Below are 22,408 nucleotides of genomic sequence, written 5' to 3' on the forward strand. Positions count from 1 at the left end.
AGAATTACAGTTAAGTCCTACACAAGAAAATTAATTACTGCAAAATTCATTAACAACTGAATTAAACTGCATTGACAACTAATTGTATTGTCCCTTGAATCTTTCGAGCACATTTCAAGAAGTATTTTAGACTTGCAGACATGCATGGTTATTATCAATTTGGATGATGCAAATTATATGAAAAATGTGGAATTCAACTGCCCAAAAATTTGATCCAGAAAGTATGAGTGCAAGCATGCATGGCTAAGGCAATTATCTCGTACATATAATTTTAATGATTTCCTTGGTCATGATGAAAAACCAAATAATACATACAAAGGACAAATAGCATCCATATAATACACACACATATTATAGGAGTTGGATCTAATAGAAAGAGTTAGCTATTCATAATATGACAAATCATTAATATTTGAATTTTTATAGGAAAATGTGCTCATATTTATTTTTCAACCGTGTCTTAGATAAGATTGAATCAAATAAAAAGACATCAGTGCACACACACTATATTATATTAGTATATATAAGCGTGGAGAACAAAACTCCTCTGAAAACAATTGAATCACCACAAACGATAAAGATAACAAATAGTGTTATATTATTTCATACGTATTATAGGTACATGTAAACGGTGCAATATTCCAGAATCTCAAAGATCGATCCGACGTGAAAAGTCGGAGTGTAATCTTGCCTAAAATGAAAGGGAAAAAATTGACCACGCATGGTGGAGAGATTCAACGACACCGTTTCATCGTCTGAGGAATCGCCAAGGTCCTGTTCCTGTTCCCATCCTGCAATGTCGATTTAAAAGCACTTTAATTAACAAACGCCAAACAAGCATGTACTTTAATTCAGGTTTTAAGTATAAGAGACAATATAACAACGAAATAATATATATATATATATATATATTTATTTATGCATATACACACACCTCCAAACACCAGCGAGCATGCGAAGAGCCATATATATGCTCAAACCAATCCAGATCCCAACGAAGCCTTTCATTTTATACATGGCATATTCTATTCCAACGCTCACAATTGAAACCAACACCTGATGATATGAACGGTAATTAATCTTAATATATTGCTCATAATTAATATGCTATAATTCCAAATGGGATTAAGGGTATTATGGGAAAAAAACTTGCCAAAGAAGTTGCGGCATAAGTAAAATCAGAAGCTCCATAGTTGACACCGTCGAACACAAACGCTAATGCATTGATTGGTTGTGTTGCTGCTACAAACTGTCATCCATTCTCAATCCAACACAGTACAACATTAATTTAGTTGCACACAAAATCTAAAGCTTTTTAACGTTCACATGCATGTCTGCATTGTTAGAATAGGGAGAATTACAAACAAGCTCTCAAAAAAACACAATTAAATATTACATAAGCTTCATTAGTGACAACTGAATAGAGCAAAATAACACATTTGTCGCAATGGTTTTGTGAGATTTAATTGTGTTGGGATGCCTAAACATTATTCTCCCTGTTCATAAAAAAAGTTTCAAGTACGTCAAACAAAGTTGAGATTATATTTATAGAGAATGGATTTGACTTTTAATAATGTGACGTTCTCTTGATGGACAATCTATAAATATCTTTGTAAGTGCTCTGTCAGCCCTGAGGCATACTATAATTTTAATGAGCTCTTAAAACTCAACTCACTTAAATTTTTTTGTTTGGAGAATATAAATGAAAGAATCCTGGAAGAATTTAATACTGATAAGGACCCAAACAAATCATATACTTAAAACAAGAACTTCATAATTATTAATATTTACTTATTAGCGGTCCTTTTATGAAATTAAATTACTTCTAGGGTCCTTTACTGAGATTCTCTCTTTTTTTTAACCAATATATAGGGTAATAACTAATGGGTAAGACTTATATACTTAGCCTTATATACTTAATATACTTATATTCAATCAAATCATGACAAATGTTTCCTAATATGTTAATAAAATTAATAACAAGAATTTATTATACAATAAATAATCTACACAAGATCCACATATTTTAATTTAATTGGAAACAATAAGTCTATAAGTTTTTCTCATAACTAATAATTCATGATGACTTATATTTATGAGTGAAAATGTAAAGAAATTAAACATACAGGGAGGCCTATTCTGACGAGTTGGAGAACACCAGAGGATGTGGAGAAGGCACCAGCACCGAAGTACAAACCAATGCCAACTACAAGAGACAGCCCTACTCCCATTACAAAAGTCATCTGCATCAATATATTAATTCATTAATTAACTCATCACTAATTAAATAATAATTCAGTTTTGATTTTTATATATATGCAGCAAATATTATTATTAATTACTTGAAGTACTCTTGCGGCTGCTGCTTTGATCTTGACATAGTCTTTCTCAGCAAACGAGCATGCTAGAACTGCCTGTCACTCACCCAAAAAAAAAAAAAAAAAAACACACACACACACACACACACAACACACACACACACACAAAACAAACAATTTAAAAAAGTGATCACTCTGAATTTTTTCTTTGAAATTTTTTAAAAGGGAAATTCTATATTAAAGACATGTGAAAATTAGTAATAATCATTCAAGATCACAAAATGTTGAAATTGAAATTCAGGACCATGCTCTCTTTCTATAGTTTTAAAAAATAATGTTTCGACTAAAACATCCCTGTCCGAAATGTACATTTGCTCATAATTTTAGGGGTACTGATTTTATTACTACAGAAAAGGATCCTCAATTTCAAGACTTCATTGTCCTCAATGGTTATCACTTATTTTTTATTTTCCCTTTTTTTAGAAAAATTATTTATAAGTCATGAACATTAAAACTCATTTTTCAAACTCTGCAATACACGAAGCGTAGTTAGTTACCTGAATAGCGACGGCTAAACCGTCAGCAAGAAGGGAAGTAGTGATCCAAACTTGTAGACATGTTTGGAAAGCAGCCATGGAAATTGGACCTAACCTTGTTGCTAATGATGCAGCAAATGTCACACAAAATGTTACTGCTATTACTTTTAACATCAACAACCCTCCTGCAGTAGTATTCATAATTCAATTCAATTTTTAAGTGTCAAATAGTATTTATTACATTGCAAAAAATAAGATTAATAATTTGTCATAGGTTTCTTCATAACTTAATTAACAATTAATTAATGTAAGATTCTCACCGTTTTTAAGGAAGCGGAAAATCTGCAAATCCTTAATACTTGGAGGTAAGAGATCAACTCTTCTCAATAATATTAACAACAGAGCAAGTGCCATCAAGTACCTGAACCAATCTCAGATCAATTTTCTTGGTTAATGAAAATAATAACAATAATAATAAAGTATATTTTATTATGATATATATATATATATATATAGAGAGAGAGAGAGAGAGAGAGAGAGAGAGAGAGAGACTTACTGTGAGATGACATGGGCCATGGCTGCACCTTTGAGGCCTAACTTGAAGTGAAATATAAGTAATGGATCCAATGCCACATTTATGGCATACCCGATAACTAAATAAAAATCAAATCAACAAATGAAAGAAATTACTTAAAGGAAACATTAGCGAACCCTTTTTTTCATATTTAAGCTTAAAATTAATTAGCATACATATTTGGTATAGTTTTTGGGGGAATTGTATATTATTGTGTGCACTTTGTTTTCCAATATTTGTTCAGAATTAATTCACATGATTCAAATTCTTTATTAATATTTTAAAAATATTAGCCATTTACTAATTTTACTCAGCATTACACTTGATTTGAAATAAAATAAATTATTAGAAAATAAATCATCTAAGTCATATATAAATTACAAGCTAATTTAAAGAAATATGCATGCACGCACATCTTTAAAGAAGTACAAGAAATCTACCCCATTACAATTATGATCTCGATGGGTTTAAGCTTGGCTGGACTAACATATTGTTAATATAAAGTATGATAAGATAATTAATTAATTAAAACAAGTGTATTCCTACCAATAACATATAAGGGGGTTGTAGTGTCCTTGAAGCCTCGGAAGATTCCTTGCATAGACAAAGCTAGAAGAACAGCAGGAGAACCCAGTGCTCTCAGTTTCAAGTACTTCTGCGCAAGAATCAGCATAGCAGAATCCTGTAGTTAACAAAAAAAAAGAAAAAAAAAATCATTATTCTTCTTTGCCCAATACTCATATCCACATGTATAGCTAGTGGCGGAGCCAAGATGCCCACACATTGGTGAAGCCACATTAAGTTGAGGGGCAAATGCACCCCTTCCCTTTGTGGAATATTAAAAATTTAGTACACAGATTTTAATAATTTGCATTCATGCCCTTCAAATTTTGAACCACTTATTCTTAACTTTTTGGTTCTGTATGTAATTCTCCCTAAGTTAATGAGGAAAACAGTAGACTTACTGGTTCGGCACCCATGAGAAGTAAAAGAGGTTTGGCAGCAAAAATGAGGAGTGATGCTTGGATGAGGCCAAGAATTGTCCCAAATATTAAAGCTGTTGATGCTGAAGCAATTTGTTTCCTCTTCTTCTTATTGCTCTGATTCTTACTCTTACTCTTATGATTGTGACACACATCATCAGAGGCTTTGGTAAAGGAATCACCATTCGCAGAGGAAGAGTTTTTTCCAACAGAACTAGGATTCACTAGCTGTCCGGGACAACCTTTTTCAATGTCGGGATTAATATTATTAAGCACGTTGGCCTCATCATCTACCACACCTTCTTTGGTTGGCTTCTTATTATAATCATGATCAGCTTGTGGTGGTTTATTAGTAGCTGCTGTGATTTTCTTGATTGTATCTTCCTCTGCCACAAATGAAGTTGCGATGCTCACCAGAGGGTAAATGGTGATTCTTGAAGCTTGGTTGAACAGTGTTATGGATACTCCTGCTGCAGCAAGCTCCACAGCTCCTATATATATATATATATATATAAATTTATTCATCACCAAGAAATATGATTGAACAAGTTATCTTCAGGCCTAAACGTAATTATGCTTGTTTAAGGATCCGGATCTCCAGAAAGTTTAGATTAAAGAATCTCAAAAAAGGAAAAACATAATTTTGGATTCCTACACTTTACTCGAGTTTTGCTATAGGTCTCTACATTTTTTTCTATATTCCAGAACCCTACACTTTTCTCCATTGGCACCTTGTTAGGTCCCTGTAACACTGAGGAACCTTATAAGATGCAAAAAAAAAAAAAAAAAAATTAGGGACATAGAATGTCAAAAAATAAGTGCAAGAACCTATAACAAAATTTGAACAAAGTGTAGAGATCTAAAATTATGTTTTTTCTCAAAAAAATTATGTTGAAGATCATAGTTTTAAGAAAATTAATAATTTACTTAAAATTATGTTATAAATTTATTAATTCAAAGCTGACAGTAGCTAATTCTGTTGTAAAATATAATAGCAACATGGAAAAATCATGAATAGGTCTCATAAATAAGTCTCATGAAATTTAAAAACTACAGCCAACTCTCTTAATACTTGAGTGTAATTTATAATTGGAATACAAAGATAATATTACCACAATTAAGTTGATTTTCATTTACAATTGCAACTTCAAAAGTTACAAGTAAAAATTCGTAATTCACAAGTCAAATTTTTTGTTTAACACTTGATATAAACATGGAGTCTTTATAGAATTAATATATCTACTTAAGGTTATAATGACTGGTTGGGATGTAAAATTCAAAATTTACTATGTAATTATAGTCTTAAGTAGGTATAATTAAACTCCATGGATACTTCATGTTATATCAAGAATTGAATAAGAAATTAGATTCATGAATTAAGAATTTTTACTCAAATTGTAAAGTTGCAATTGTAAATGAAAACCTAATTGCCAAAGTAGTATTGTATTTGCATCCCAACCACAAATTATACTTATAAGGAGTTGGCTATATTTATTAGTAAAGTTGGAAATACAGTCAAGTTAACTTGAACTCAACCTCATTCATTTTCTTCCTAACCTATTTGAGCTAACTCACATGATTCGGGTTGGCACATATTCCCATTTCTAATATTCAGTACAGTTCTCATATATATCATGATGAGTGCTAGGGTGGGCATACAAAAATTGAAAAGCATTTGATTTGGAAGCTTAATTACGTACCTAAGTGGCCAATGAAAGCAGTGTCAATGAGAGAAGCAAGAGGATCAGCAGCCACAGCCAAAGCAGCAGGAAACGCAATTCCAATCAATTCCCGACCAATTCCATCCATAGTCAACACTTTGCTACATTCACAGCAAAATTCATCCTCAAACACATCAAAAAAATATATATTACACACACACACACTTCCTCATTCCATCCCAATTATTATTAATTAATACTACATCATTATCATCATCCTCCTCAATTCAAAGATCCCCTTTATATATTAACCAGCTTCACATACATATAAACAGACACAATGTAAGGTAGGTGACAGAAAGAGATGAATCTCAGTCAATCCAAATTAAGACAGCTGATATGGACAGACATGGTCATATATATGACTTGGTTGTGTTTAAACAAGAACAGTTTCAGATTCAAACAGTGGACTGTGATATGTGTGTGTGTGTGTGTGTGTGGGCGCGCGCATATAATTTGCGTCGTTGAAGAAAACAAGGACAGGCATCCTCAAACTCAGCAAAACCATTCCTCATTCCATCCGTTGTTATTAACTCCACATCATCATCATTATATATAAACAGTCACAATGATATTGTAGGTGACATAATTAAGAGATGAATCTCAATCAATCAATGGATAAACTAAAAGCAAATTATACACTGACAGATATATGTGAACAGTGGACACAGTGATGATGTGAGTTGGTTGTGTTCAAACAAGAACAGATTCATCAGATTGAAACGGTGGACGATGATATATATATAGGTGTAGCTAGGTATATACCTTGCATCGTTGAAGAAAACAAAGAGAGGCATCTTCCATTTGTTCTTGTTATGATGGTCGAGTTCACGCACAGTACTGCCATTAATGTCTGCCATATTGTTAAGGCTCATTGATCAAAAAGAGCTAAATGCCAAAGCCTCCCAGAATCAATCAGTCCTAAATGCCAAAGCCAGTAGAAACTTGTTTCAGATCTCTTATCAGTTGAAGGAGACGAGACAAAGCTTTATAAACACTACCTGCAGAGAGTTTGGAGCTTTTGTAAGGGATAAAAAAAATGAAGCTTCGTGTGTTTGTGCATCACCATACAGAGTATAGAAAATAATTACAATATTGACAGATGGATGCACAGATGACATATATAATATAATAAAGTTATTGCAGAGGTCGAAGAGCTAAATATCCGCTTGATTATTCTGTCTAGCTAGAGACAGAGGACAAAGAAACAAAAGATTGGCAGTACAATGAAGAGAGGAAAATTGTCTATGCCCTGCTTTCATTAATCAACAAGTTCAAACCTTCCTCAGATATGAAAAGCCCTGATGGCAACGTAGAATAGTATACAAGTCTTTTCAAAGACAAGTAATAATAAAAAGAATTATATCTTATAAGTATATGAAAAGGTAATTATTTTCTTAACGTTTCTTTAATTAATTTAGTATTGTACAGAAACATGAGAAAATGTGAATTAAATCAATATAGGGTTTATAATTTTCATAAGTTTCTTTAATTTACTATCTCATATCAGGAAAATTTAAATGCAACTTTTGATTAAAAAAAACTATTGCAACTTTATACTATTTACAGAGACATCCATGAACAGATCACCCAATTCTAGGAATTGGGAAACTCATAACATCAGAAAAATTATTGAAATATATGAGACCAAGAAAAGGTATGTATAAAATATTTAAATGCATGCGTGCTTTTCTCTCTAGCTACACAAAAATAAATCTTCCCCAGTTGCACACTAATATTCGGATAGAAGGGTTTAATTGATGAACAGCCACATATGGAGCCATGCACATAAATCTTCCCTAGTTGCAAGCTCACCATAATTTGTTTTTATTTCAGTATGCTATATTATACACACACAAACACACACGTTTGACCACAGAACGTTAAACTGGATCGGTCAGTCTCTTGTGCAATAAATAAATGGGAGAATTACATTTAAGGACCACTTAAAAAAATTATTTACAAACAAATATCAATACGAAATGAATTGTTGTTAAAATAAGAATGTGATTTGTTTTTTTTAATAAGACTTATTGTTTGTCCTTAGCTATAAATAATTTCTTCAAGTGGTCTTTAAATTTAATTCTCCCTAAATAAATAAATTAGGGTAGATTCTTAATATGGATTTCAAAGTTGAGAGTATAATTTTCTGATGCAGTTGCTTCCCCAATAATCTGTAATTTTTTGAAATTACATATTATATATGTATAATACGTAATTCCTTTTCACATTTTAGCTCCCCAATTTCTCCACTTTATAGGCAAACAAGAGCAGATGAATCTGACACACCGAACTACATTCAAAGTTTCTCTTTCTTTGAACTTCCAACTTTTACATACATACATACATATATATAGGAGAGACAGAAGAATGACAGTATTAAATCCCAAAACTTTGATTAATTAATGATAATTAGATCCAACGACAACATCTTTTTTTTAAAAAAATAAATTGTAAATATCGATTCTGTAAAGACAATTATACACACGAACACAATATGCAATTTGAGAATTATATTTGAAACTTAAATATTTTAGTTGTAATTGAAATTCTTAAATTTATAATTATCTAAATTGATATTTTAACTTATTTTTAGAAAGTTTTGTTATGGCCTGTGTTATTAATTCAAAGCTTTAGAACCTACTCCTCCTGTTAAAAAATATAAAATAATTTTAATCGACTTTTACCCCTTAATAAAGTTGTTAATTTTTTTTAAATTAAAACCATATATTCATATTCACCTTTCTCTAATAGGGTATTTCACTTTAAAATAAATATATAATGATTTATTATTATGGACACTTTTGAGAAAAAAACATTAGTTATACTTTGAAATGCTAAAATTACCTTACATTTTAACATCCAAGCTCTTAAAAATTGCCTTACATTTTTTAATAAAGAAAGTAACTATTCTTCTCCCACTATATACATATATATATATACATATATATATATATATATATTTTCACATACATAATTTCTCCTCTATGAAGGCGAAAAGGCGGGTGAATCTGTTACAGTGGACTTAATTCAAAGTCTTATTTTGTGTGTGTAATATATATATTATATATCCGCATGCATATAATATGGTAATTTATAATCCTATAGAAAGGCTTTGAGAGAAAAAAGGATTAGTAAGAGAAATTTGAACAAATTAATCTTAGAATATTCTGTCAGATTTACATCTTCATCTCCTGAAAGACTCGAACTTGTCTTTCTAAAACAACGTTCACGGCTTCAGCATTGCCACATTATAACTGAAGCAATTGGACCAACAGAGATCCCACGGATTTATATTTTCTTCTATTTTGGCTATCAAATTAAGCTCTAAAAGGATATTTATTGATTTGTTTATCGAAATTAAAAAATCATCAATATATAAGAAAACCATTGATGTTTAATCATTTTTTAACAAACAATTGCTTTTGCAAAAATATATAAATGTGAAGGAATGGGTTTTTTATACATACAATTCAATTTTCGGTACAGACACATGCAAGCAATATCTATCCACCTAAATGCATAAATTTAAAGGATTAACAGCGATGTTGACGTGGCTCTTTGTACTATTTTTCTCAATAAAACCTATAGCTACCCAATCTTTCGGCAGTAAAGTGTGATTAGTGATTAGTATAATCATCAAATCAAGTTCATTAAGTCTTCCAATAACTTCATACTAGGTTGTTCAAGTGTGAGTTCACTTGAGCTAGGGTGGGAAGTCTCACATATATCAAATAAAGCTAGATTTAAGGGAAAATATTAGCCAAGGACTACTAGAAAAAATTTATATAAGTCAAGAATTAATTAATAGATCTTGAAATTGTAGTCCCTTAGTCCTTGATTGATATTAATTTTCACATGATATGACCAAATTGCGTTGAAAGTTTAGAATTAAAAAAAAAAAGCCACCCCTACTATTGCTGGCACTAGCAACCCCTACCAAAGGTAAGGTTGCTGGAACTCTTCCACTGATGGGGTCGCCAAAGACTAGTCATCAAAGCTCCAGAACCAGAGACACTTATATTCAAGAATAATTGCTAAAAGTAGTTAAGTGAGAGTTTGATCCCATGACCTCTTGACTACTTAAAAAGTTTGGTGACTACTAGACCACCAAGCTCTTTAGTTATATATGAAAATAATATAAGTAGTAAGCCAAGTTTCTAACCACTTTCATGTTACAGTGTGTTGTCAATTCCTGAATGATACTTGTTATTTTATAAATGTTATTTATTAATATGACATGGACAATTACAAGTTGAAAATTTTAAAACTTCATACATTTTACTTGTTAAAAGTTTGAATGTATTGTTATTAATCACAAGTGACTTGTCAAAACTTAAATGGATATTTATTGATGAAAGGTTAACATGTGTATAATTAAGCCCATCTTATCAATTTTTTAACTTGTTAAAACCTGAATAGATTATTGTTAATTTTAAATAAATTATTATAAAAACCTAAATATATACTTATTGGTCAAGGACTAACATGTACAGTTAAACTCATCTTATTAGTTTTTATAACTTATTAAAATTTGAATATATTTTTGTTAATTTAAAATGAATTGTTGTGAAAACCTAAATATATACTTGTTAATGAAGAACTAACACTTGTACAATTAAACCCATCTTTTTCTAACTTATTAAAGCCCAAATGAATCATTGTAATTAATTTTAAATTATTTATTGTTAAAACATGAATGGATACTTATTGATAAAGAACTAACATGAATAATTATGTCCATCCTATTTGTTTTTCTAGCTTATTAAATCCCACATGAACTATTATTAATTTTGAATAAGTTATTGTTAAAACCTAAATGGATACTTATTGATGAAAAACTAACATGTACAATTATGCTTATCCTAACTATTTTTCTAGTTTGTTAAAGCTTGAACGAATTGTTGTTAATTTTGAATGAGTTGTTCTCAAAATCCAAATGGATACCTGATATTGATGATTAAAACTACAAGTCTAATGGAACAAGTGTATAAACAACAAGCCATATGGATTTTAACAATAACTTATTCTAAATTAACAATAATCCATTCAGGCTTTAACAAGTTATAAAAATAGATAGGATGGACATAATTTTATTAACAAGTATCCATTTAAAATTAACAATAATTTATTTGAGTTTTAATTAACAAGTTAGAAAAATTGATAGAGTGAGTTTAATTATACATGTTAGTCTTTCATTAATAAGTATCTATTTAAATTTTGATAACAATCCATTCGTGACTAACAATAATACATTCAGACTTTTAACAAGTAAAATCTATAAAGTTTTAAAGTTCTCAATTTGTAATTATTCATGTCAGATTAATAAGTAATATTAATTAGTAAAATAATAAGTGCTATTCAGGAATTAACAACACACCATTATGATATAACATAAAAGTGGTTAAAAACTTAGTTTACTACTTATATTTTTTTCTCATATATAATTAAAGGGCGGCCATCAAGTTTTTTATGTGACTAAGGAGTCATGGGATCAAACCCTCCCTTGACCACCTTTACCAATTATTCTTAAATAAAAGTGTTGTTGGCATTGGAGCTTCGATGACTGGCGACTCCACCGATGGTAGGGACACTGACAGCTAGCACTGATAACAGTGGGGTGGCTTTTTTATTTTAACCTATAGGGGCTATTTGGTCATTTCATGTAAAAAATAAATATCAGTCAAAAACTAAGGGACTATAATGAAATTTTAAAATCTATTGTTTATTGACTAATATAAACTTCCTCCTCCATTGGTCCTTAGCTCATATTTTCCTTAGATTTAATAACTAATTTATACGCACACACATATATAAAAGAGAAGAATGTAACCCATATAATTAAAGTTGAACTTTGAGGTTTTAAATTAAAATGTTGTGTGCTTTCACTATTCTTATCGATTTGTTTTTTCTCCCTATTTTTGGGCAGTTGCTTCCCATTCCTAATAAGTGGTTTAGAGCTAGGTTTTATCCAAGACCTAGAAGTTCATACTGCACATACGTTTGAAGTCCAAAGTGGGATTGACCTTGGTCCAACTTAATAACTAATATATAAAAAAAGAAGAATGGCTCAAACTTGAGCCTTGATATTTTGAGTTAAGATATAATACTATTCCATTATTCTTTGCCCATTTTTCCTCCCACATTTATGGGTGGTTGCTCCTCATCCTTGACACTTCAAACACTGCAATTTATTTCATATATGGTGTTCGCTATTTTTTTATTTTTAAAAGTTGTTAACACCATTTTTAAATAATTCTAGATATAGGGCTCCATACATTGTATGTAGCTTGAGACTAGAAATGTTCATGACTCTCTGAACAATGTAATTTTGAGTAGTTCATATCGATATCAATTTCATCAGTTTTATTAAAAAAAAAAGTATGATTCCTGAAATATGAAATAGAATAAATAATGCAAAAATATTTGATGTGTGTGTGTGTGTGTGAGTGTAGTATTCATCAAATTATCAAGTAACGTAATTAAATTGAACACTGTATCTCGATGGATCTCACATGCATAAAATATATAATTTGAATACAACAAAAAGGCTTTGAGAGCAAAATTAATTAGACGCTTACCAAATCCAAGAATATTCTCTTGAATTTAGAACCTCATCTCTTGAAAGATTCAATTTTTTTCTTCCTGAAACATTATTTATCTTCAGTGTATCATTTTATTATTGCTGAAGCAATCAATTATGGGAAACATTGAGATTGTGCAGATTTGTCTTCTTTCTATTTTGGCCATCAGAGATTTGAGAAGAGGTTAATTATTCATTAGTTCATTGAGTTAAATTATACTCCACAATCCACATCTGTTACTAAAATTTTTTTATCTAATTGATTTTGTTTTGTTGTTAGGTTATATATATATATATATATGTGCGCGCGCGCTTAACATGAAAGATCTCATAAGGGAAAAGACTTGACTTGAAAATGAATATGATGCTTATTTATTTTGTATTTTGGCTTCTTGAGTTCTGAAAGGTTCTGATTGGGGTGAGAGATCTCAAAGGGCAAAAAGAAAAAAGAAAACAATTGAATGAATATAAGTTTTTTTTCATTGGTGCTATATATTGCAATACTACAAATGTGAGTTTATTCTCAAGCTCCAAATGGGGCAAAAAAGATTCTATGGGCATTTTTTTCTATTCTAATTTTGCAGCAATTTGTTCTCGAAAAGAATCTCTATCTCGATCCTAAGTGATGTGTAAGAATATGAAAAGAAGGTCAACATTATGCAGCAACGCACACTGTTTTTTTAAAAAAAGAAAAAAGAAAAAAAATTCCCGTCCAACTGATGTTTCTGGCCAGTGCTTGTAATCCACTAGAGAAATAATCAAGAAAGTAATAAGGTTCGAGAGCTCACACTAAGGCTAAAGCATGTTTTAAATTTCAAAAAATACTTATAAAAATACTTACAAATCTTTATCAATTGGTTTGACAAACTTTTTGCTGGTAGGAATTTTAACATTCTTGTAGTGTATGCATGCTTTATAAGGTTTGCAATTTCAATCACAAAAATTGATTAATTAAACATGTTCTCTGTGTGTGTTGCATCCATTGGGATATTCTTTTCCTCTCCTCTCAAGGCTTGTTCAGAAATACACATACTTCATCTTCGTCTTATATATTTTTAATATATAAATATATATATATATATATATATACTTACATGTAATAAGCCAATTAAGTGTTTTGATGTAATAATTAAGTGTAAATAGAAACGAAGATGTAATAAAAGAGTGAATCTGAATTTAATTATATAATTTCTCTACATATAAAATTAAAAATATCTTAATTTTGAATTATTTGAATATAAATTGACCATAATTTTCATTAATGAAGTAATACTTCTACCACGTACCACTTTAATGAAGGGTTTGATTTTAAGAAATTTATTATTTACATGCTCTATCATCATGATAAAATAGAAAGTAAAATACACTAACATCTCCTCAATTTTACCTTAATTACAAAGACAAACCTTTTATTTTTAAAACCTATATAAAACTTTCTTGAAATCCAAATGTACCTAACGCATACCTACCCTCTATTTTAAAGATTTTATTTCCATCCATTCAACCATTAATTAATCATTAAATCATATGTTTTAGATTAAAATACCCCTCTTTAATATAAATGTTGTTCAAGAGTCATTTACATTGCCAAATGATAATTTATAATATATAAGTTAAAAAAATAATATTAAATATAAATAAACTTATTTATATAGTATATAATTTTATGAATTACGAGCCATTTATAACTTATTTATATAATAATTTTTTAAATTTAAATTATATATAAGTTCACAAAAAAAATATTTCATAAATATGTGAATAAAAATTTATTAAATTAGAAATTTTCTTGGAAAAAAAAGTACTCAGGAATTTAATAAAATGAGCGATAAATTAATTAATATAATTTATATCACTGTTTATTAATTTTAATATTTTGTAAATTTTTATGAAAATATAATCACAATATTTTTAAAATTAGAGGAGAGAGGATGCATTAGATTTTGAGGCTAGATTAATAATTTTAATTTTTTTTACATATTTTAATTAACATAATAAAGTATTATAGAATCTTAAAGGGACTATACGGCATTAAGAAATAGATTAAAGTGTAAGTTTTGAAAATAAAGAGGAGTTCTCTATAGTTTTAACAAGCGTGAAGTGTCATTATAGCAGTTTACTCTAAAGTATATGTAAGAGATATCACCGCGGCTTAAACAAATTGTAGTCCTAGCCATGTCGGTTCAAAAGGAAAAGAATTATGAAATTGAGTCTAATTAATAAGATTTGAAAAAAAATTATAAGACTATAGCATTTAGTCTGTAGTTTATTTTTAATCCTAGATCACTGCAAGACTCAAAATAAATTAGAAGACATTATAAGAAATACCTAACTTTATTTATTATTATTATTATTATTAAAAAACATTAGAGGTCTTAATGAGGGGATGGATCCAACTCAGTTTTTCTTTTTCTTTTTTTTTTTTTGGATAAGCAACTCAGTTTTCCTCTGGTCCAAAGGTCATAGGTTGGGCAAACAGCTGTGTTCACCCTATGTTACAAAATTTTTGCAAAAATTACTTAGCTTTTACTTATAAAAAGAAATGTAAGAATTAATTATTACCACCTCTATTATGTAATTTTGCACTTGTCTTGATTCCTAATCAGGCGATTGCTGTGATCCGTACATGCGAATTAAAAAGCGTATTTCTTAATTATTTTATTTAATTTCTTAATCATGTACACATTACTTAGGTAATAAGTAGTTGATCATGACGGGAAATACTTGCTCCTCGGAAGTCATAGTCTAAAACTACATGCGTACGTGGCAAAGGATGGTGAGTCACTGATTTCATATTTTATTCAGATAAAAACAATAGGCTTAGCCTGTATGATTATATTCTCATTTTTTATTTTTGAAAATTGTCTTTTTAAAATTATTTTTTATTCCATTCAATTGTTTGATCCTCTAGAGGAAAAAAATGGAAGTTTTACCATCTTTTATCTAAACTAATTCAAACTCTCATGTTTTTGAAATTATTTAAAAAAAACAAAAAAATTTGTTCATTGTGTTAATTTAAAAATATATAATTTTTTTAAAAAATAAAAAATGAGAATAGTTTTGAAAACAATTAAATTCAAAACATTTATATAAAATACTCATTCTGTTTCTATTTGTAAGAGAAAAAATTATATTACACAATTTAAAAAATTAGTTAACTATATTAATTGTATTTAAAAATAAAATAATTAAACTATAATACCCTTCATTAATTATGTTAATCAAGTATTTATTAATTTTTTCTTATGACTATGAATGATAAAATTATAAAGGATAATTTAGAAAGTTTGCAATAAATACTTATATAAAAAAGTGATTTGCTTATATAAAAAAACAAGCTAAAAGTGATAGTTTTTCCTACAAATAGAAACAAAGGAAGTAAGTTTTAAAATTTTCTATTTTTAAAAATAAAAAATTATTTTTAAAAACAAAAACAAAACAAGCCCTTCATCTTTTTAAACTTTTTTCAATAATTCCTTTTTCAAGTTTAAGATATCAAACTGAAATTGGTTTTTTATACCCAACAAATAAAATTTGTTACTTTATTTTCTATAATAAAACATAAATAATTATAGGGTTAAAAGATAATTTTGCCCTTAAACTATCAACTCAAAGGCATTTGGAATCCTAATTTTTATCGTGTACTTTACTTATTAAAGTATCTTATAATTTGGGATAAAAAGAGTACCAAGTTTCTTATATACTACTCCCTCCATTCTTGCATATAATATGTTTTTTAGAAATTCTTTACCAAAAAAAAATTTTAGAAATTTATTTTGTCCATAAATATAAGGGGTGTCATGATATTTTTAAATAATTAGATAATTTTACCCTTTTCTTGAAAAATAAAGGAGATATTAATTTTGTACTTTACCTATTATGCTATGGTATTAATTGTGATATTATTAGGGATAAAACTAAAAAATTATTATAATTTTATGCAATTTCAACTAAATAAAAAGTTTTATTAGTTAAAAATACCTTATATAGAGAGATAGAGGGAGTACTTATTTGTAGTTTTTTGGGTTCTTTTTTTTCTAATTTTCTAGTATTAACTCTTATTAATAATGTAACTATTGTTCATACAATCTAAATCTAAATTAGAACGGTCAATGTGTGAGAAGATTTGAGTATTCACATATAATGTGTATATATGTATTAAATGATATTGATATTACACTAATTCCCGGCTTACATTGTCAATTTGGCAATTGATTGGTTGTATTTGTAAGGAAGGTTGCTTACATTTTTTAACCATAAGATAAGATAATTAATTTGAAGAACTTTGCTTTTTTTTTTTCTTTTTTGACCTAGGAAGAACCTTTTTTTCGCAAATTAATATTTAAAAATCAAGGAGAAAACACAAAAATTTTGCAATGCAACATGAAGATCGCCAAATGCATCCAAAAGCCGATTAAAAAGTGAATATAATAATTAATACATGAGCTTTACACTGAAAATTTTATAATTATAATGCAAGAACTATTCAATGTTATTGACGTAAAATATATTTTTATTGTATACCATAAACACCCAGAAAATATAAAAATCATGATCAAAAGTAGTTTTTTCTGTAACCATGAGTCACCCCTCACCACAAAAAGTTGTCATTAGTGACAATAAATGTCTTCAGATTGCCACTAGACTTTTTAAACATTTTTCCTTGTTGATAAACTAAAAAAGTTTGGTGCCATGACTTTTAGTGGCTGCCACAAAAGTCATTTTTTTATTATTGGATATATTAAAAAATAAAAAATTTAATAAAACATTGCGGCTAATTATTTTGTTATTATATTAGGATTCATGTTATCATTACTTCAGGAAAAAAAATATTTACTCTATCCTAAATTATAAAACATTTTTAAAAAAATTTTTTTATCTCAAAATATAAAATATTTTAGATAGATTAATATTACATTAAATGAACTAATTCTAATACTACTTTTTGTCTCTTTATAATTAATTTCTATCCATTTACTTTTTGATATATTAAATTATGGATATTTGTAAAATTTTATATTTTTTTTGAAAAGATAAAATTATTAAATGTATTTAATGATGTTTATTGATATGTGAGATTTTATTTAAAAATATTTTATAATTTGGATGAAGGGAGTATTACATGGGTGAATAAAATTAATTTTTTTTTAAGATTGGGAAGCAAGAATAAACGTGAAAATGTATAATACCCTTGTAATATGTGAAATGTTTGCTCATCTTGTTCATACCAAAAACGAAAGTGCTTCTTTTGTTAAACTTTTTTTAAAAAAAAAAATTTACACGTGGCAAAAGACCATAGCTCAGATGATAAAAGTGAGGTGAGATGTGGATAGAGGATAAACGGTTCAAATCCTTGTAGTGTATCGAAAAATGATTAGGGAGCGAAGAGGGATCTGAGTGTTAATTAACTGAATAAAGTGTGAAAAGGAGCAAATAATTTACGAGACCTAACTCCGTAATTAATTACTATTCCCTCCGGTCTTATTTATAAAACACCTTTTAAAAATAATTTTTAATTCAAAATATAAGATATCTTACAATAATTAAATTATTTTTTTCAATTCTACCTCTTCTTGATTAACGTAAAAGTTTTTAATATAGTTATATTATTATTTAAAGTTAAAGGTAAAAATAAAAATATATTTTATTTTTTTATAGTATTAAGAAAAAAAAACTAACTTTTTTTAAAATACTTAAAACGGTTAAAAATGTTTTATAATAATGATTAGAGGGAGTATAAATTATGATAAATCAAAATAGGACTAGCTTAAAATCATTTCATACAGGTCTATTAATAATAAATGTGATTAGGAATTCAGACTAATTAATTAAGCTATGGAAGAAACAGCGGGAACAGACAATTCACATTTATTGTACGAAACCCCCTAATTAACTTAATAACATAAACGTTGAAATTATCTAATTAACTCATTATATATATATATATATATAATCATTTCCATATGCACATGCACACATGCTGATCAATAAGAGTAATTAAGAAAGGAACGTATAATTAATCAAAGCTAATTAATTAGGCCATTTTATTAATAATCTTCCACGTTCGTGACTATAAATATACACAAATAAAATCTAAAAATTTTAATTATCTAAACATGAAAATAACAGATACACACACAGAAGAAAATTAGTTAGCTTGCATACCCGTAGCTCTCCCTGTTTAGTTTGTTTTGAATAACTTGAACTCTTCCTCGAACACCATGCACACTCACAATATTTAGATACACACTCACTCACATCTCTCCCTTCTCTCCCTAATTCGTATTTGAATATTAAAGCAGAGAGAGAGAGAGAGAGAGAGAGAGAGAGAGAGAGAGAGGAGCTAGTTCATCTGTCATGCGAGGGAATTGTATATATATAATTGGCTGCAAAGAAAATAAAGATGGTGGGCAGGTATTAATTAAATAAATCATATATATTAGATAATTGAAACATCCGTACTTAATTATTGTCTGACATCTTTACTGGTTTATTAGAAAATATATATTTTCTCTTTTAGATGTTGTCATTTAGTGAATATTAACTTTCTTACAAAGATTGATATCCACCGCCAAAGAGTTGTGATAAGCTTGCTAGCTAGCTGTAAATTAATAAAGCGTAGATAAATAATATATATTTTTCTGCCAACTAAAAGTTGACCTGAGTGATAAAAACTCTAGTTAATTAAACAATTGGTTAGAGGTTTGAGTCTTGCTCTTTAAATATGCAGTAATTCACTGCTTCTGATTTAATATATAAGTAGTTTTTAACAATAATCTATATATTAATAAAATTCATATTTTTATAAAAATATATATTGTTTTTCCTTTTTACCGTTAGTTTCAATCTATGGTGAGTAAGAAAAGAATACGAAATCACAGATACAAGAATTTAATTAATAAATATAAGGGGTAAAATGAGAATTTTTTTATACAAATACTAAGTTGTTTATACTTTAGACGATTAACCAAAAAAAAAATACTTATATTTTGGATTAGAATTAGGAGTTAGGAGAGGTCTATTTATTATTTTCAATATCTCGAAAGAGATATCCTCTCTTATTAACAAAGCCTACTTCTTATACTTATAAAAAATAAATATTTTTTTAATAATTTTTCTCTTCAAGTGGAAAAGTTAGTGATGTTGAGTTCAAATCTTACTACAAATATAAAAATCTTATTAATAAATAATTTATAATTACTTTTATAAATTTTCTTTAAGTTTGGAGATATATTTTGACTCTAATAAATTATTGATATTTCACTCAACTCAACTCAACTTTTTCAAAATCAATGAAAAGTTAGTGGTGTTGCGGTCTACGTAAGAATTCCATTATATGGAAGGCCCACGTTGCGAGTAGTAATGGAAAGAAATCAGAGAGCGAAAGGTAAGACTCACTTGCATAAGATCCACACACCAAAAAGTATGTGTCTTTATGAATTATTTATATGTGCGTTTCTTTCTCTTTGTTTGATTCACTTTTAAAAGGTCATGATATATGGAAATAATATTTCTTACGTGCAATCTGTCCTAATTTTTCCGCTTTCAATACATTAGTCTACTTCTACACACTTGCGCTTTGTTTTTCTACTTTTCATCATATAACAACTCCACGTGTACTCAAGTAGATCTCTCATATCGTACACACTCAGATGTGATGTGTGCGTGCAGTTGTTTCGTGTTATTCATGTACGCTTCTCCATTTTCAGTATTTCAATTAGAATTTGAGATTATTAAACCAAGAGAGGGCCCCAAAAAAGTGAGATTCACTGTAACTTAGGGACGAAAATAAACCAGACAACTTATCAAGGGCCAATAAAGTAGGGCTAGCTTACTTTAAACTTAACCTAACGTATTATTTAATAAATAGCCTAATATATTTACATATAAATTATTATAATGTATTTTTTTATTTTAAATTATAAAATATTTTTTAACAAAATATATCATACTAATAAAATTTATTAAATACATTTAACAACCTTATTTTTTAAAAATAATTAAGAATATAAATTTTAAAAATACTCTTTATTTAATTAAAAGGGATTTTTGCAAGTGCAGAAATCCCTTCTAATTAAACACCTCCACAGTGTTACTATCTACATGCATGTGGGTAATTTCTACACATGCACTTGTTTATTATCTCTTATACGACACTACGTGTAGTTGAGAATGTTTATTCACTAGCTTCCTCTCTAAATATGAGTTCATTATACATAAAGTTATGTTTTTTTTTAAAAAAAAAAACTCAAATCCCAGCTCGTTAATTAATTTCCATTAGTGGTGATCAAATATTGATTAATTAAATTAATTAATCCGAAAGCTGAATCACTATTCCAAGGATACTCTTGGCAAAAGATTAGGTTTATTTTTAAATATCATTATCATATCGTGTCATGATTATTAGTTTGAAGAAACGAGATTATGACCTATTCGTCGAGCCGTTCACAATCGTCTGTGCTTTTGATGAAGTTATTAGATCCTATAACACATGTAATTGATATAATTAAATATTAATTTACAATAATAAAATATTAATTAAATATATTAAAAGAACCTTACATGGTACTATGGTAGTATGAAAAAAGAGCTAGAGTGGGAAAAACATAATCAAAGATACACAAACACACTAACTTCTCTGATCCTTAATATAAGATGAAATTAATAAATTTTGCTCTTATTAAAAAATATTAGTTATAATCTAGAAATCTTAAAATTGTAAAACTTAAAATTTGTAACATTTCAAATTTACCATTTTTTGTAATTAATAACAATAATAAATTATTATTTAGGAATTCAAATGACAAACAATAAATAATGACTAAATTTCAAATAAAAAAGCATCAATTATTCTAATTTCATTCCGTATTTAGGATCAAAAAATACTTTCTAACTTCGTTTTATATTAAAAAGAGAAGATACATTTTGGCATTATCATCTCATCTGACATTTCTTTTATTATAGAAATTAAGTTAAATAAATAATAATCTATGATCATGAGCTTGTATAATAAATTAATAATATAGTGATGATAAGGTACATTACTTCTTTTTTTAAGAGGGAAATTATATTGACATAGTAAAACGAAATTCCAAAATCAAATGTTAAAGCTTAATAATAAAAAAAAAGTATATATGATGTACCAAATCAAAAGCCTCCGATTAATTTCACTTTCGCGTGGCAGCCACGACCTTTCTTGCTTTTGCCGTTTTACAAATCTTCCACAAAAATGTGGATTCTGCTGCATAGACTTACGTAACTCTAATTTTGAAAGGAAAAAAAATTATAAGCGTATTTTATATATTTAAATATTATGAGTTTAGAAAAAACTATGATATGTGATTTTTCTTCAAAAAAAAAAGTAATGTGATCCTAATTAATATTAATTAATATATAAATATATTAAATATAAAATTATAACAGATCACACTGCAAGGTTCATAAATTATTAATAAAATAATTTATTCTTCAGACTTTGTGGTGCGAGGAAGCCACTGATTAGTTTCAGCACAATGTGAATTCCAAAAAAAAAAAAAAGTTGCCAAACTATGTTATTGGACAATTTTGTAATTTTAAATTTTACTTTTAGAAAAAAAAAACACCCACACACACTTAATTGTTTCTTTTCCAAAACCATGGAGTCCACTAATTCTGTTGGCAATAAAGTAGGTTTTTAGTTCAAATTATATATTT

At 28.1% G+C, this 22,408-nt stretch overlaps 1 protein-coding gene across 1 annotated transcript; it reads right to left on the reverse strand.

The window, feature by feature from the left end:
- Positions 1 to 579: 579 nt before the first annotated feature.
- LOC129313315 (protein DETOXIFICATION 43-like) lies at positions 580 to 19,022 on the reverse strand. The gene is made up of 13 exons (XM_054956275.1): positions 18,881 to 19,022; positions 6,898 to 7,133; positions 6,112 to 6,233; positions 4,394 to 4,902; positions 3,975 to 4,110; positions 3,411 to 3,507; positions 3,175 to 3,275; positions 2,876 to 3,039; positions 2,343 to 2,414; positions 2,127 to 2,243; positions 1,154 to 1,249; positions 935 to 1,056; positions 580 to 791 (listed from the first exon to the last, which is right to left on the reverse strand). Exons 2-13 carry the CDS (start codon positions 7,005 to 7,007, stop codon positions 749 to 751), a joined length of 1,689 nt encoding a protein of 562 aa, XP_054812250.1. The 5' UTR covers positions 7,008 to 7,133; positions 18,881 to 19,022; the 3' UTR covers positions 580 to 748.
- Positions 19,023 to 22,408: the final 3,386 nt, after the last annotated feature.

Source organism: Prosopis cineraria, unplaced genomic scaffold (assembly GCF_029017545.1).
Source record: "Prosopis cineraria cultivar Desert tree isolate PC_DT_omini unplaced genomic scaffold, ASM2901754v1 PC6, whole genome shotgun sequence".
In the NCBI taxonomy this organism is placed as follows: domain Eukaryota; kingdom Viridiplantae; phylum Streptophyta; class Magnoliopsida; order Fabales; family Fabaceae; genus Prosopis; species Prosopis cineraria.

Bases quoted from the DNA above. Each gene is read 5' to 3' on its own strand.
- LOC129313315 (XM_054956275.1), bottom strand. From the start codon at position 7,007: ATGAGCCTTAACAATATGGCAGACATTAATGGCAGTACTGTGCGTGAA. The intron at 3,508-3,974 runs GTAGGAATACAC...ATTTTTATTTAG, and splicing joins AACCCCCTTATATGTTATTG to TTATCGGGTATGCCATAAAT. The intron at 3,276-3,410 runs GTAAGTCTCTCT...AGATTGGTTCAG, and splicing joins ATGGCCCATGTCATCTCACA to GTACTTGATGGCACTTGCTC.